At 41.4% G+C, this 12,500-nt stretch overlaps 1 protein-coding gene across 11 annotated transcripts in view; it reads right to left on the bottom strand.

The window, feature by feature from the left end:
- Positions 1-12,500, bottom strand: part of LOC147026201 (dynamin-1-like) — a 176,466-nt gene that overhangs the window by 10,384 nt on the left and 153,582 nt on the right. For 3 of the 11 annotated variants that reach the window (XM_085881367.1, XM_085881366.1, XM_085881368.1), the window contains exons 18-20: positions 11,510-11,736; positions 9,022-9,264; positions 5,644-7,573 (exon numbers count right to left, since the gene is read on the bottom strand). In XM_085881367.1, the coding sequence (XP_085737493.1) occupies positions 7,414-7,573; positions 9,022-9,264; positions 11,510-11,736 (630 nt within the window). In that variant the 3' untranslated portion in view covers positions 5,644-7,413. Of the gene's footprint in view, positions 1-4,863; positions 5,245-5,643; positions 7,574-9,021; positions 9,265-11,509; positions 11,737-12,500 lie in introns of those variants that run through there. The other 8 variants (XM_085881376.1, XM_085881369.1, XR_015058152.1 and 5 more) reach the window with 7 other exon arrangements.

The following is a 12,500-nucleotide window of genomic DNA, read 5'->3' on the forward strand; positions in this document are numbered from 1 at the left end:
AAGCTGACTCCAATGATAATTGAGGTAACACCGGTCAACGAGCGTATGAGACGAAGGATTCGTCACTCCTTAGGTGTCATTTCCCTGGTCTCTGTTTATGCTCTGACTGAGGTGAGTGATCTCACTGTGAAGGACACATTCTACGCCACGCTTGAGTCTGTGGTTGATCAGTGCCACAGACGAGATACACTTCTAGTCTTAGGGGATTTCAATGCATCGACTGGAACTGAAAGGGATGGTTATGAGACGTGTGTTGGTCGCCATGGGTCTGGAACTATGAACCAGAATAGCACTAAGTTCTTTGACTTTGCAAGAAGTCATGGACTTAGGGTGGCCGGTTCATGGTTTCAGTGCCCACAAGCTCATCAATGGACTTGGTATTCCAACACTGGCGGTGTGGCAAAGGAGATTGATCATGTCCTCGTTGATGGTCGCTGGAGGATGATCCAGAACTGCAGGGTCTACCGGAGTGCTCAGTTCCTCAATGCTGACCACCGGCTTGTTGTAGCAACTCTGAAGTTGCACCTTAAATCCAGGAGAATGGTACCATGTCAGGCTAGGCTGGATCTTGGCAAGTTCAAGGATGAGATGGTGGCTGAGGAATTTGCGAACAGGCTGAGTGGAGATTTGAGGAGTCTGGGTGTTTTGGGAGGCCCTGAAGAGTTGTGGAGTGCCTTCAAGACCACCGTCCTTGATGTTGCCAGTGGATGTCTTGGAACTCACCGCAGGGCAAAGAAGAATTTTGTCTCTCAAGGTACACTGGATACCATTGACCAGAGTCGCAGGGCCAGGCTTAATGGCAGAACTGAGCTGTTCAAAGAGTTGAGGCATAAAACTGTGCATCCAGTGAGGGTGGACAAGGAGGTCTATGTGCAAGGAATCTGTGAGGGGGTAGAGCATCATCACCTGTGGTCAAGTGATTATTGTCTTGCTTACAGGTGAATTCACACATTGCACTCCTTCATGCCAGCCCCTTGGTGGACTGCAGTTAGAGCAGAGGGTGGTGGGCTCTTGACAGAGGAGTCCGAAGTGAATGCCTGCTGGGCCGGTTACTTTGAGCAGTTGTACCAGGCTGATCCACCAGCTGTCGAGTTGGATGTCAGTGGTGTTGCTATCCCAATTGCTGACCCTCCAATTAACTGCTATCCACCTTCATTTGTGGAAACGCGGGCTGCAGTGAACCGGTTGAAATGGGGAAAGCTCTTGAGATCTGTGGCGTCCATGCTGAACTTATCACGGTTGGTGAAAATGCTGTACTCATGTTGTTGCATGCAGTTCAGTGCTCTGCCTGGAACACAGGCATCATCCAAACTGACTGGAAGAGGGGCCTTGTTCTCCCTCTCTGGAAAGGAAGGGTGATCACAAGGACTGCAACAACTACTGAGGGGTGATGCTGCTCTCAGTGCAGGGCAAAGTCTTTGCTCGGATAATTCTTGATCGGGTTCTCCATCTGCTTGAGCACCAGCGCCAGAGTAGTCAGGCTTTACACCAAAGAGGTCAACGATTGACTGTATCCTTTCCCTTTGGGTCCTCACTGAACGCAGATGAGAGTTTCGGCAGGGGCTGCTTGCAGCCTATGTTGATCTCTGTAAAGCGTTCAATTCAGTGAATTGGGATACCCTCTGGTAGATTCTTGGTCTTCCTGGGGTGCCACCAAAACTGATCAATCTGACGTCTGAACTATACTCTGGTATTGAGAGTGCTGTGCGATTTGGTGATACCATCTCTGACTTGACACCGAAGGTGAAGGAGGTTATGTTTTCACCCCTTTCTTTCTGTTTGTCTCTGTACAGGATATCTAAAAAAGTTGTGGACGGATCCAGATGAAATTTTGTGGACAGGTTCGGTGTGTGACAAGGACAAAATGATTAGATTTGGGTGAAGATCCGGATCCGGATCCAACTACGAGAATTGTAAAGCGATTCTTCACCATTGAGAGATAGATGGGGTTCAAAAACGATGTATATTATGATATTTCAAAAATGTATTGGGCCAGATATGTTCCCATGGAGCAGGCATCACAGGGCGGAGGTATGCCTTCTACCTAGTGCCATTCTAGTTTCCAGTTGTTACTGGAGTTCGTCAGGGATGTGTATTGGCCCCTACATTTTTCAGTGCAAATATGAACTAGATTCTGGGGAGGATGTCAGAGTGATCACGCTGCAGTGCCATGTTTGGGTATGTCAAGATCTCTGACCTTGATTTCGCAGATGATGCAGTCATCTTTGAGAAGTCTCTGGATATCCTTTTGGGGGCTCTTGAGGTGCTGAGTGAGGAGTCAAAGCCACTGGGATTACGGGTTTCCTGGGTCAACACTAAGATCCAGGCTTTCAACAACATCTTGGATGCTGCTATCTTGTCTGTACCTGTTTGTGGTGATGTTGAGGTCAGGGAGAGATTCACTTTCCTTGGAAGTGATATTCATGTCTCTGCTGGCTGTGAGCCAGAGGTGAACAGATGTCTGGGTCGGACCTGGAGAGTCATGGATTCACTGGATCATGGGGTGTGGCGCTGTTGGTACCTGTGCATGAGGACAAAAGTCCAAGTCTTCATTTTCCTGATGCTGATCTTGTTCACCAGATTCTCTCAGAGAGGAGGCCAACTGAGTGGAGGAGGCAATGGGCCGACCATATACCTCGTGGTTGCAGCAGGTTGATTAGCATCTCAAGGAGATGGGGATGAGCCAGGCATCTGCCTAGGGGATGGCCAGACAGAGACCCCTGGAGTACCGGTGGAAAGTGGATGCAGCGACGTGCTGCTCCAGCACATGCTCCCATACCTAACATGACCTGACCCAGTTTGAGAACGATTTGCATTCCTGGACCCTGTTCTCTAAGCGACATGGTTCTCAAACCGGAACACTCAAATTTGATTGAAACATACATATATATATACATATATACATATATACACACACACACACATATATACACACACACACACACACACACACACACACACATATATACACACACACACACACACACACACACACACACACACACACACACACACACACACACACACACACACACACACACACACACACACACACACACACCATATTAAATCGGTCCAACAATGAAAATAGTCATTACGGAGAATTAAAAACCATAAAAAGTGTCATAACGTTATTATTAAAGTAATTATATAAAGTACGAACAGCACAATAATACATACATATGGGCATAAAACAGCACAAAGGAACTTGAATAAATCTAAATATACATCAATCAGCCAGTCATGGGGACAGAATTATGTTCTTTGTAGTGGATGTTCTCAAACCAAAAATTGTTAAACCAAGAGTTGTCTGTAATACAAGCTGTTCACATGGATACCAAATTTATGCAAAAGAAATCCATTTTTGGAGAAGTTTCCAGATCAGATCAGACACTTGTTCTTGTTTTGCATGCAGCCTGTGGTTGCTGGTTGCATCATTTTTTTTGGAAGCGCAGTTGTGCTGCTGATGCAGTGCTTATGTTACCAGAAAGTTGGTACTCATTTTGCTGACCTTAGAATGATGACAAGCCTAAACAACACCAGATGGGATGATTCAGCCTAAGTCACATTTTCCACGGTGGCCGTGGGGTCTCCAAAATCTATGGCCACTAGCAATTATACGGCGGCCGCAGTATTTCCACAGCCACACAATGTAGCAGTCACATATGTTTTTATTTTTCGGGGAGCCACACGGGGTATTTATAAATTGTGGAGACCGAAAACGTGGGGTTGCCGTACGGTCTTTGATTTGATGTCGCACGGTGACCTTAGGGCGTTCCTGCGGCGGCCATAGAATTTTCAAGGCAGACGTAAGGTAGCCTCTCGGTGCCCGCAAGGTGACTGCAGGGGGGGCCCTAAGGCAAACGTGCGGCTAGACGGATGGTAACGAATGGGTCAATTTTTTTTTAACCAGTTCTTTTGCTTCGGCTTGTCGAATTGCTACGGCGAACGTAGAAATGAAAAAAGTTATAACTCCGGGTTATAATTCCACGGCGACCCCTACCGCCTGTAAAAGATAGCCAAATGGCGTAGGGCCACCCTGAGGCCACCGCAGAAACTCTGCGGCCGCCGCACGTTTCTGTCAATTCAGAGGGCGTACGGCCGCCGTATCTTCGCCGTAGAGCAAATGTGACTTAGGCCTAAACGACACAACAGGAACTCAAAATCAAGACCAAAGATCTTAAGCCAGCCACCTTAACTATTAAGCCAACACCAGGCTTTCAGATCAGACAATGAAGAAAGCAATGCTTAACAGTTTAACTTGCCACCCGTATTTTCATACCACTACATACCGAGAGAAGTAAAAGGAAAAACTACAACTAATAAAAATATCAATAGGCACTACCCTTCATCGCCTCCAACAAATGCACTCCAATAATTAAAGAAAAATAATGCAGCAGCGAGATGGAGACATAAGAGAGGTAAAAGTGAAATGCCACAATAAGTTGTGTCCGGACATGACTGTGTCCAAAATTGGATCATCACCCGATATCGATCCAACCAATCAATTTGGTAGACTAGGCTGGACTTGAACAGTATATGAATGCAGCACATTTAAATCTGATTACTCTATTTCCAGGAGTCAAGTTCGATGGCAGTGTACAAAGCTTCGTTGAAAATCAAAGTGCTCACTATTACACCAGTGAGTCATGTACAATTCAAAATCAGCTTTAGATGTGCTGCATTCAGAAATATGTAGCGATGAGATTAAAAGGTCAGATTTTAAGCAATTAATTTTTCAAAAAAAGATTTCTACAATTTTTACAACTATTCCCGACTTAATTTATTGGAATGTTGTGTTACACCACCACACACAAAACAAATCAAAAAAATATACGACAGAGCATTTAACACAAGCCTCACCAGAGTATTGGTCTAGGATGCCAGGGGATCCCTTTCACACACTGGGGGTGCTATAATAAAGTAGGCCATCCGGCGCTTTAATAAAGGAAATCTGCGTGCAAACACACACACTCACACCTATCTGGATTAAATTAGTTGTGCAATAATTTTACATGATTTGGGGGTGGGGTCCTTGATAAACAAACCATCCTGACTTTTCTCAGTCCCAAAATCTCGGTGTGATTGAGCTTGTCAAATGTTAAACCACTATCACAGTCAAATGGAGTAAAAATAAAACAATAACTGGGCCTTTACGTGCGTACGCGTGTTAAGCTCTAGTTGAAATTGCTATCGGGCAGGCGAGGGGCCACAGGGCGTGATGGAGATGGTGGGGGACGACGACTGTCCAGGAAAGCAAGAGCAAGCAGAAAGGCAAAGCCCGCAGCAGGGGAAAGGTGGAAAAAGGCAGAGAGCAAGATTAGTTTGGTTAGCAAAGTTCAGAATGTTAGGGCAAAAAAAAAAACAGAGGCAAATGGAAAATAACGATAATATAAATGATAAATAAAAACAATCAAAGCATTTGTAGTCTAGTTTCTTGGACGAATATCAACACAGACGACAAATGCACCAGTAGAACAAAAAAGAAAAAAACAAATCTGAAATATCAGGCACCATATTCGGAATAATAGCAAGATCCAGGGATACAGGGGCTAAATAAATGGTCGTCTTCTCCCAAGAACAGCCGACAATGTACCTATTGGACTTTCACCCACGCCTCCAAAAAGAAATCGAAAGAAATGGTTTCGAAACATTACAGCAATTTATTTTTCAATTTAAACTGCTCAAACATGCAGAAACGTTTGTGGCAAAAACAGGGTTAAGCAAGTAGAAACTTCAGCAAGGCATAATTATTTATGCATTCAATATATGTAGCAAAATGAATGCGTGTATTGCAGAACAGTAATATGTGCATGTTAATTGTTTCCAATTTGCATGTTTCAACAGTTTCCTTTTCTTGGTTTACACAAATTGAACACCCACACACTTCATTTCCATTCAAGGCATCGCGACTCACTTGCCTCAACAATGCTCAATTTTACAACAAACACTACATTTTGTACATAGACGTCAGAATGCAGTATTTGGGCGATTGATTCTGCAATTCTCTTACAATTATTGTCCATCCTATTATCCTGCTCAAATTATTGCGATTCAAATTAAATGATTCCAAAAAATATATATATATACATAACATGATACATATGTTCATTGTCTGAACTTTCCACATTCATCAATGTCTGGCTATTCACAGGATGACAGGTACAAATCAACATGCATCATCACATGCCACATTTCATGATGCAATGATAATAAGGAAAGTATCAGGCCAAAACATGTGCTCAGATAATAATAAAAGCTTTTTTTCTTATTATCATCGATTATGTATCCTGGATATCAAAATGATTTTTGTTTGTTTTTGATGTCTCTAGGCAAATTTAGTGCCTTTATCGTAATGTTTCGTCAAGGAAATCAGGAACACGCCAACACGCACAAATGGCAGTGCTTGATAAATGATAGCCTCTCTCTCCGACTCTTAAAGAAAAGTTAGCATCAAATTAAACCTGCACCAACACAATTCTGCAAAAAATGATTCCACTTGCAGACAGTATTACAAATGCCACATTTCGACAAAGCATGCTTTATTAAAGTGTAATGTGAATGAAAAACTTTCCCCGATTAATATGAAACATTTTAAAGAAAACCTATTGACAAAATTTTCAAAACATACTTTCATGCATCAAAAAAAAAACACTTTTTTTTCCCCCTTTTCTCAATCCTCATAGCTGTTCCTTACAATATATTATTTAATGTGGAATCTCCAAAGGATCTATCTCCTCCAAAAGCAAGTTTCCAAAATGGCAACACACCTCATACTCCCACCAAAAAAACAAAATGGTTATGATTCACAGGAACAATAATAAATCTGAGAATTGGGCCAAGCTCGTGTGATCATAATTTGGCATTTGAAATGCATGCATTGCATTTAAGAATCATTTGGAGCAATTGATGTGAAGACAAATTTCACGAAATATTAACAAGACATTCTGTCATGCTTTGTTCTTTGTGAACAATCATTTAAATTTGACTCAACAATTTCCTCCACACAACACCACACCACATTTTCATGACCTATTCTTCAGAATAAATGGTCAAACACAAATTTGGTATCGAACGTACATTAAGAACTCATAATGTTTGACATTCAAGGCATTTGGATGCAAAAAATAAAACAAATTATGATTTTAAAAAATCGAACTTACATTAAGTACTCATAATGTTTGGCATACAAGGCATTTGGATGCAAAAAATAAAACAAATTACGATTTAAAAAAAGCAAAAAAAAAAAAAACATCGGACTATTTATGAGAAACATTTGTCAACATATGCACAGATTGGGGGGAGGGGAACCATTCTTTGCAGATCTTCAAAATGGAGTAAAGACAGCATAACTCGAACAGGCATTATAAGCACAGGCTGAAGGAATCAATGGTCAAGATGACGATTTTTACATCAAAAATCAATGAGGTTTTGGTTGCCTGGAGGCACGTTAGGGGGTCGCCGGGGAATTGCAGGGGGGGGACGGCTGACAGAAGGTGGCAGCACACTGGGAGGGGCACGGATGATTGTTGGTTGACTCTGATTCTGGCCAAATGATGGAGGGAAGGAAGCACTGAGCACAAATGATCAAATAAAGAATGGGGTGGGAGTGGGGGGATGAAAAAGAGGGAGAACATGCATCCATCAAAATTATTCCCCAAACAAATGTATTTAAATGTTATTATTCTCATAAGGGGTCAAAAAGAAAGCAAAGAAACTTATGACAAAGTATAAGCAAGTCCACAAGAGGCAAGAAGAATCATTGAAGGGGGAGGAGGTGGGGAAGCAAAACAAGATAAAATGTCCAAAAATAATTGAGCTAATAATTGCAATAGCTGGTGCCACGAACAATAAACAAAATGAAACAATAGGTCATAGACCGGTGCTTGTGAAATTGGTCGCTGCGACCTTGCCCTAGGGACCTCAAAAAGGACAGACTTCTAGCTTTTGATTCACGAACCAATATGCAAAGTTTGTTCAAATTTCAAGTCAATCAGATGACAAGACGATTTTATGTGATCTTGACCTTTGACTGTTTGACCTTAAAAAATTAAAAGCCTTCCAGCTTTTAACCATCTCTACCAGGTGGTTAAGTATTGTGAACATCGATATCAAATCGCAATCTGTATGCAACTGACAAACAGACAAACAAAGACAGAACAAAAGAACAGCCAGACCAATATCTATACCAATAAATGTGTGTGTCCTCCATAACTCCAAAACCATAAAACCTAGCAGCCTGAAGCATTGCATGCATACTAAGGGATCTCCAAGGGAGTATACGAGTGGAAATTGGGTGTTTGGGTTTACTAAAACACCCCTGTTGAAGATAATTAACAGCCTTATTTAATTACATCCTTTATCAGGCACATATTCGATCACCTCACTGGTGTCTTCAGGCGCATCCTGATTACCTCGCTCTGGTCTTAATTCGCCATGTTTTTTGGCCTGCTCAACCATACTTTGACTTGGAACAGGCTGCAACTATTTCATCAGCAAAGCGACGGGTTGCATTTGCTAGCACTTACTAATCTTCGATTTTACAAGTAACAAACAGACAATACAAAGGTCATATTGTCTTGCTAATACACAAATGGAATGCAGGGTAATTGTAAACAAACATGGTGGCAAATATTTACACAACAGATAAAATAAATTCAAGTTTAATTTTTTTTTCTGAATGAATTGCTTATTCTCACCACCCCTCCCCCCTTAATCCCACCTCAGCCATCTTCCTATTTTCCCCCACCCTTTTACTGCCAACGAATCTAACAATAAAAACCAGGATGCAGATTTTCAAGAGTACAAAAATGGTACAAAATTATTTTGGTTAATGTCAAGCTCGACTGTTGCTACATACTTCACACAGTTCGAAAGTTTGAGAAAGTAAATAATTACAAAGTAGGGTATAATAACCATGGTTGCAAATGAGGGAGGAATAGTGGGATGGTTGCCAACAAAATATGAAGATAAATTATGGGAACCAGGCAAATTGAAGCAAAGGAGGGTCACAATTCATACCTGGGCACATTTGGTGGAGCACGATTGGGCCGAGATGGCACTTGTGGTGGAGCAAACGGGTCTCCTGCTTGTGGGGGGTTAAGTGAGCCCGGGCGCGTTGGAACCGGGGGACCACCAGCCAGAGGCCCTATAGGAGCGGCTGCACCCGTTACGTTGGATCCACTGGAAGGGCCACGTGATGTTGGACGCCCCGGCATGTGGACAGAAACAGGTCGGTGGCCAGGTGTCGGACTAACGGGAGGTCTGAAGTTAGACCGATACCGGAAATGATGCATGAAGGATGAAGAGAGCAAGGAAAAGGAAGGAGCAGCCAGAATAAAGATGGTTAGTAGAAAATGCTGCACAAATGCAATAAATTTTGCCAACATTAGAAAGAGGTTGTTAGCTTGCAAGTTACCAAAGCATTCTTATTAATCATCTCAATTGCAGTGAGGTTTTTTTTTCAAAAGAGGAACCGAACAGTTCACCTGCTTAAGTTCAAAGGATTGTTCCCAAGTAACCAAGTAACCAAGTAGCAAATTGCATTCATAGGTTTAAAAAAACAAAAACTCGTGCCAGTTCAAAGATAATTCAAGGGCTCCTGACACCTCATACAAACTATACCTTTTCAACTTATATAAAGAGAACTGAACATTAAAACAAAATGCATTTCAAAGAATGGTGATCTGCGCACAAATAGTAAATGATGAGGGATGCAATCAAAAGTTATTGTGGAGCACAACTTTTAGAGGTCATTAATGAGCGAACTTGGTCTGTGACTAAATAATAGCAATGTCACTACTTTCCATAGCTGACTTGAGTTTAAACATCTTGATATTTTCAAGTTGGTGTGTAACATGAAAGCAAAAGATATTCCCAATTGTTTTCCACTGGTGTGATCTAATTATTGAAACCAAAAAAAGGTTACGGTGAAGCTTTACTATTTCTTTTTTTATTCAGTCAATTATTCGAGCCAAATTATTTAAAGGCTAACATTGACTGATTAAAACAAATAAAAAAGCTATTTTGTCAGTCATTCTCATGAGTTCTAGTTCAAACACTAGGATACATCAAAATCATACACAAAATATTTTACCTTCATTAAAACTTCCACGTCAATATACACCAACGTGGGTTTGTATTACGACATCACAGGCCCGAGTCCGACGTTCCGTGATTGTCACGAGTGATATTGAATTGTTAAACAATTTTAACCACAGCGATTGCAGTTAAATTTAAATACAGTAATCTTAAAGTAAATATGAGTTCCCTCACAAGGACTTCAACAAAGGCCTGTGCAATGGTTGGCAACCTGTGGTTGTTCATGCTCGATCCTTTTTAAACGCTGAGCACCAAGCAAGTAAGCAGCACGTATCATTTTTTTAAAGTCTTTGGTACGACTCTGCCGGGGTTCGAAGCACGGACCGCCCAGACTCTGAACAGAAGCTCAAAACATTAGACTGCCGAGTCTGGTTAAAGCAGTCTACCTTTTCTTGACATTGTTATGCAGTTTCACAAAGTCATGATAATGAGACCTAAAAACCCTGGCTCAAGTTCTCTTGGTAAGGCTGAAAAGTATCACTTTTGAATTCAGTGGCTCTCATCAGTCCCAAAACACGAACTCATTAGCCACCAGTTGCTTACTCGGCTTGGCATTAAATATAGATATGATGGAAATGGGTGTATGCCTTGATAAGCCATATGCACATCATCTTCGTTCGTATGCAGCAAAAGACAGCGGGGTAGGGGTAGCATCACTAGCTGAGGGTGCCGCTGTGCCGCTGATGCAATGCACTCTCTGCTGGTTATGGCAGGAATTTGTAATTTAGTCATGGTGCTGGCAATAGCTCGCCTACTCTTTGCAAATAACACCATGGGATCTTTAATATCCACCAACTAATGATGGCAGACAGGACGCCCGTTTAACGTCCATCCGAGGGACTGCACACGCATTGATGACTTATCCTGCCAGGGAAACACTAGGATGACAGTTTATAGCTGGGTTATGATTCAAACCCAGACTAGACAGCTTAGAGGCGAGTGTGTGTACCTCTAGGGCACCTTGTCAGCCTTTCTGCAAATACATCGATCAAACAAATTCTTACTCTTGAGACTCGAATTTATGACTACAGCAAATTATCTTTAAAATGAATAACCTTTGACATAATCTGACAAGATAATTGCAAATAAATTTTTCACATTTTACAAGCATCTATTCTAAAAATTTTGCTTTCATTTTAAATTAAAATCAATCTAAAAGTAGACCGTTTATTTTAAATCGAATCGACTGTACTTTGTTTTATATATCAAACTAGTTCCCGCTTGTAAACATTCATGTAATCTACATGTGTCTCTGATAAAAGTACAACTTCAACATGCATTTTCCACAAAATTAAAAGCTAAACTTTTGCTTCATGCAAACCATTGCATATATTAGGGGTCCTTTGATTGTTAGATGCAAAGAGAGGGAAAGAAAGAGGAAGCAAAGACGAAACATTCAGGGTCAAACCTGTGGCTAGAGGAAGTTTGAAGCCAGGAGTCGTCAACAGGTGGTGGCAATGGTGTGGTCACAGTGCCAACATTGACGTCACCAATTATACTAAGGGCTTCCTTTAATGCATGGTACATACGCAGGACCTCCTCGCGATGCTGTGCCAGTTCTGGGGATTCCTCCATTAGGCTTTCCTGGTCGATGGTGAGATGTGCCAACAGCTCCGAGTGTATAAATTCCTTCGTCTGCCATGAGAAAACACTGCTATTACTCAACTTCAAAAAAAACATTCCGTAGGCAAGACAGAATAGCTTACACCTGCACCCCTGATCAAATTTATACATCTTTTATATTGTGCTTCGGCACAAAAATATGCGACGAGTGCAAGATTGAAAACTAGATACCTGCGATCACAAAGCAATCACGAAGGGTAAGGTCAGCGTTAGGTCCACAATCCAATGAGGCCATATTTTCAGACCACCATATGACCTTGACCATCAATGTTTAGGGGCAGGGTGTAAATTAAGAAAATGTGTCCCCATTTACAATGTATCCATAAAACTGATCATGAAAATCTGAGGAAAATTATTCAAGTTGTGATCAAAAAAAATAAAAATAATAATAATAATTAAAAAAAAAAGTAGGTCAAAGACACAAATCAAACCTCAGGTGCACAACTTCAATGTAGGTACAATATTACGATGCAAGAACAGCTTGGAAGGCCAAGCAGTCTTTGAGATTCCGCATGAAGTAGCAAAATTGAACAACGACAATTTTTTTCCAGACCATCATTTGGCCTTGACCTTTAACCTGGAGGGATATGATGTAAATGAAGCGTAAATGCAGCTTACTCTTGGCTATCTTGCAAGGGCAATGTTGTTCTGATCGGACAAGCCTTAGTCAAGTTATGGTGGAAAAAAGAAAAAAAAAATTCGAAATGTTTATTATTCGGTCAGAACCTTAAAAATGAGGTCGAGGTAAAAAAAAAAATATCAACCCCGCATACTTT

This window comes from Eptatretus burgeri, chromosome 5 (genome assembly GCF_056783735.1).
Source record: "Eptatretus burgeri isolate ZD-2024b chromosome 5, Ebu_testis_v1, whole genome shotgun sequence".
NCBI lineage: Eukaryota > Metazoa > Chordata > Myxini > Myxiniformes > Myxinidae > Eptatretus > Eptatretus burgeri.